Source organism: Sesamum indicum, unplaced genomic scaffold (assembly GCF_000512975.1).
Source record: "Sesamum indicum cultivar Zhongzhi No. 13 unplaced genomic scaffold, S_indicum_v1.0 scaffold00396, whole genome shotgun sequence".
In the NCBI taxonomy this organism is placed as follows: domain Eukaryota; kingdom Viridiplantae; phylum Streptophyta; class Magnoliopsida; order Lamiales; family Pedaliaceae; genus Sesamum; species Sesamum indicum.
In genome coordinates, this window is record NW_011628288.1 from 9,662 (window position 1) to 14,545 (window position 4,884).

Genomic DNA, 4,884 nt, shown 5'->3' on the forward strand with positions numbered 1-4,884 from the left:
TAAATTAATATCAGCACGAACTACAAATTCATATAACAGTAAAACCACAAATACAGAAAGCATATATAGATAATACTAATTATTTACTTACATCAATCTCACAACGTTTCTTTCTACTCAATCGCCAGTCCTTTCACCTCCGTATCCTATAATGAGTTATACCACATACAATTAATATATCGAGAATATCGTAATTTCTTTTAAATATAATATTAAATATTATTCGTACAATTTCTAATAATTCTTTAATATTTCATTTCTACCAAAATACAAATCTTCATTTTTTCTCTTTATTAACATATCGTTTATTAAATATAATTTTCGAAATGTTTCTATGAATTTTCTATCAATTTCTCGCTATTATAATCTTTAATTGAACAATAATACATAGAATTGTGTATTTGATTAATAATTCCGATGAAATTGTATAAATTAGCTATAGTAATATTCAAATCTAACGAATTTAATAATCTAATTAACCAACGAAATCATTTTTATATTCGATTCTATATTTAATTAGATACTATTTTAAATAGTCAAACCCGTAAAATATTCCGGTTAAATAGTACATCGCTGAGTATAAACAACATTTAATAAACGGACTAATTAAACAACATCATTATCTAAATTATTATAATTTTTTAAAATATAAATTCTTACCTCTGTTTTTTTCTCTGTTATTTTTCGTTTTCGGCCGATAATTGAAATTCTCAAAATTTACATTTGTGTGTGAATTGTGTATGGGTGTGTGTGTGCAATAAAGAGACGAGAGAGAGAGAGTTGAGGCGGTGGCCACTCACTCTCTCTCTCTCTCTTCACTTTATATATATATATTATATTATTATATACATAATATTATTATTATATATAATATTTTTTTTATTAAACTTTTCTCAAAATACCCATTACGTCCTTCCTAATTTCTTAATTAATATTATTTGCTCTCAAATATTATAACGAGCTCCAATTTATACCGTTCAAGTTCTATTATATTCCAATTATGGCCCATAATTTATTTACCAATTAACTAAGTTTCATAAAAATTTACCAATTAATCTCTCAATTATGTATAATCTTTGGGGCGTCACATGAAATTACTGCTTTTGGGATAACCATACCTAGGTTCTCACTCCTTTACCAGCTGGGAAGAAACACATTGGATGACTGTGGGTATTTAAGACAAAGTTGTGTGTGGATGATTCTGTGGAGTGTTATAAAGCTCGTCTAGTAGAAAAGGGATTTACTCAGATTGCAAGGGTGGATTACATTGACAACTTCTCCTCTATTGCCAAACTTATTCAAGTGCATGTGTTCTTCTCACTAGCTGCTTCCCATAGCTGGCCCTTATAGCAAATGGACGTCAACAACGCCTTCCTGCACGGTTGTTTGGATGAATATATGTACATGGAGCTGCCTGTGGGTTATTCTACCAAGCTTGGCCTCGTATGCAAACTCCGTCAATCCCTTTATGGGTAGAAGCAAGCCTCTCGTCAATGAAATGTAGAGCTCACCCTCAAGCTCACTGAGTTTGGATTTACGCAATCTGCTTATGACCATTACTTCTTCACCAAAATGACTAATACTGACCTCCTAGCGCTTCTCATCTATATTGATGATATAGTGGTTACAGCATCATCTTTGGATCTTATTCAATTTGTTAGATATAATTTGTTAGATATATAGTGGTTATAGCCGTCTAAATGAGTAACTCTTCTCGCATAGATATAATTCTCAGTTCTTGGAGAGTATTAATGAATTCCAATTCATTTGGAATCATCTTCAATTTACTACATTCTGCATTAAGTAGACTGGAGAGGTTGAGCATTGCTCCTTTCTGCACTCTCCACCCCATTAAATTCAACAACCTTTGCAAAATAAGTTCCCTGAGTTCAGGAAATCCAGTTGCCCGACAAACTATCTCTCTGCCCACATATGGATTGCTCCACAAGCCAAGAACTCTTAACATGGGAAGCTTTTCTAGTATTTCCATTGGGTCTTCCTCAATCCTTGTACCCACAAGCTGCAATTCTATCACATTTTCATATAGTTGAACTTCATAAGCTGGTAATTTGCTCACTCGATAATGTGTGATTCTCAAGTAATGTAGTGAGTGACACATCACCAACCTCCTGAAAAGAGTTGAGCCATCTTCCCGATTCGTATTGACATCCATGTCCATCTTGGGCAATTTAAGAAGATGAGTGATATCATCAACCACATCACCAACCCAGATATCATCAACCATCTCCAATTCATTCAAGCCTTCAAATTTCAATTTTTCGCCTCCAACCCTCTCATGATCATCTTTCATAAATAGATGCCTCAAGCGCTTCATTTTGTATATGCAATTAGGTAATCTCATTGTATTTTTCACATTCAATGTCTGCAAACAAGGTAGCTTACATATAGATGGTGGCAATTCTTTCACAATACTATTTTCGAGACTCAATAGCTTCAACAGCTTCCATTTTGCGATTCCTTTGGGCAATTTTCAATTCTCAAATTTGTAATCTTTGAATACAAAAGATCTTATGTTCTTATTTTCCCCTATCCTTTAACTAAGATCGTTATCCACTCCCACCCATAGATAGCCAATCTATTTGTTTTACAAATTGAAGACTCTTCTCCTCCCATGTTTTTATCTATAACCTCCAGAAATCCTTCTTTTTTTCCTTTTGACAAACACAAATCTCGTATCATATCATGAAGCCGGCATGACTTAACTCTATTATATAGCGGCAACTTGTCTGTTTCCACTTCAAATCTCGTATCATATCAAGATTTCTACACACATTTTTCCATTCTATTGATGCCTTTTCATGATGAAGAGTTCCTCCAATAACTGAAATGGGTAATGGTAAATAACCACATTTTTTTACTATTTTCCTTCCATATTCTTCCAACAACTTTATTTCAGTTGTAGGTATCTCTGAATACATAATCAATGAATGTAAGTTAATTCAAAATATTATAAAATTTGAATTTCTTATAAATATGTATAGTAATTAAAACAAATCAAAACAAGACAATTTCGCCCTATACTTTCAACAAATAAAAAATAGAAATAAAATCTGAAAGCATAACTTTATATTGTTGAATCCATTTCTTTGTATGACTTTCTAAATGTTTGATTCTTTTTACGTTTTAAACAAATTTTGTATCAAGAAATAAATTTTAAATTGCTATTCAATAGCATTTTATACATATAGATCAACTTGAAATTTACATAAGAAAATTCAAACAATCTTGTCATCATGAAAACTATAAAAAAAATTAGACTTAACAAAATAATCTTTTTCGCTAAATATATACTATTAATGATATCTTTAGTATCATTACTCTTTTTTCTTTTGTCACTAACTAGAGAAAGAAGATTCAAAATCAATAAAATAAAACAAGAAATTTTACAAACTAACCTTGTGAATAGTTGTTTGGGAATGCTATCTTTTGAAGGAGCTCCCATCCTTCATCTTCATCCAAACACTTGAGATTGAGGACGTATCCTCTGGAAGCAATGTTTTGATTTCTGGTTGTGAGAAAAACTTTGCTATCTGCCTCTGCAATGGGAAAGGCACGCCTTAAGCAATTCCAGTGATCAACTTCCCAAACGTCGTCCAAAACTAGGAGACATTTTCTGTCTCTTTGTACTTGGTACAACTTTCTGACCAATGTATCTTCGTCTTGCTCTTCACTTTCATTCCGAAGAAGTTGCTTTAATAGTCGTTGGAAAGTAGTTTTGGGTTGAAATTGCTGACTTACACAAACCCAAGCACGATATTTGAAGCACCGCTCCACGGCCTCCCCATTGTAAATTTTAGTAGCAAGAGTGTCTTTCCCAATCCTCCCATGCCACATATGGAAATCACTCCATTTGATTTGTCATCAGTTGTCAGAACTGATTCTAACTGTTTAATATCCTCCTTCATTCCTACAAAATATTTTTCAACCTCATGCCCATACGTTCTTCTTGACCTATCGGTATCATCTACCAATCTTGATGAGTTGTCTCCTACACTCGTAGACTCCGACTATTTGGTGAGGTCGAACATATGAGACTTGATATCTTTAATGTCTTCTCCGATTTGGTGCATTCTTGACCACTCGCTCAATACAAGTGAATCTTTTGAGAACCATTTTAAGGCCTTTTCCTTTTCTTCTGGACACCACTTCAATGACATATCTTTCTAGCACATTCTCAGCTTGAATGGACAAATCGCGAAGTTCAGCGATCCAATTCCGGACTGTCTGTGAATTGTACCGATCTTGCCTCCTATCAGCATCCTTCAAGAAACAGTGCATGATGTTGAGCTGCCTACGGACTTCCTCAACCTCACCGCCATTTGGTGAGGTCGAACATATGAGACTTGATATCTTTAATGTCTTCTCCGATTTGGTGCATTCTTGACCACTCGCTCAATACAAGTGAATCTTTTGAGAACCATTTTAAGGCCTTTTCCTTTTCTTCTGGACACCACTTCAATGACATATCTTTCTAGCACATTCTCAGCTTGAATGGACAAATCGCGAAGTTCAGCGATCCAATTCTTCACTGTCTGTGAATTGTACCGATCTTACCTCCTATCAGCATCCTTCAAGAAACAGTGCATGATGTTGAGCTGCCTACGGACTTCCTCAACCTCACCGCCCACACTCGATAGAAACTTTGCTTCCTCAATCAATAAGTCCCGAAGTGTTTCAAGTGCAATTGTTGCAACAGAATCAACCATTTTACTTTGTATTTGGGTGATTTTCTGGAGAAATGTGTTGGATCAGTAGCGGCTAATTGCAAAGTGGATGGATGTTATTGATCTTTTTAATTCACCAACTGCCTTCATTTTATATATGCGCATACCAACTTCTATTCCTACTTGACACAAATTCTAC

General features: G+C 34.2%; 1 protein-coding gene across 1 annotated transcript; it reads right to left on the minus strand.

The window, feature by feature from the left end:
* Window positions 1-1,696: 1,696 nt before the first annotated feature.
* LOC105180199 (probable disease resistance RPP8-like protein 4) lies at window positions 1,697-3,855 on the minus strand. The gene is made up of 2 exons (XM_011103862.1): window positions 3,417-3,855; window positions 1,697-2,478 (listed from the first exon to the last, which is right to left on the minus strand). The coding sequence occupies exons 1-2, from the start codon at window positions 3,853-3,855 to the stop codon at window positions 1,697-1,699; spliced, it is 1,221 nt and encodes a 406-aa protein (XP_011102164.1).
* Between the last annotated feature and the right edge of the window lie 1,029 nt (window positions 3,856-4,884).

Bases quoted from the DNA above. Each gene is read 5' to 3' on its own strand.
- LOC105180199 (XM_011103862.1), bottom strand. From the start codon at position 3,855: ATGTGGCATGGGAGGATTGGGAAAGACACTCTTGCTACTAAAATTTAC. The intron at 2,479-3,416 runs GTTAGTTTGTAA...AATTGCCCAAAG, and splicing joins CCCAAACAACTATTCACAAG to GAATCGCAAAATGGAAGCTG.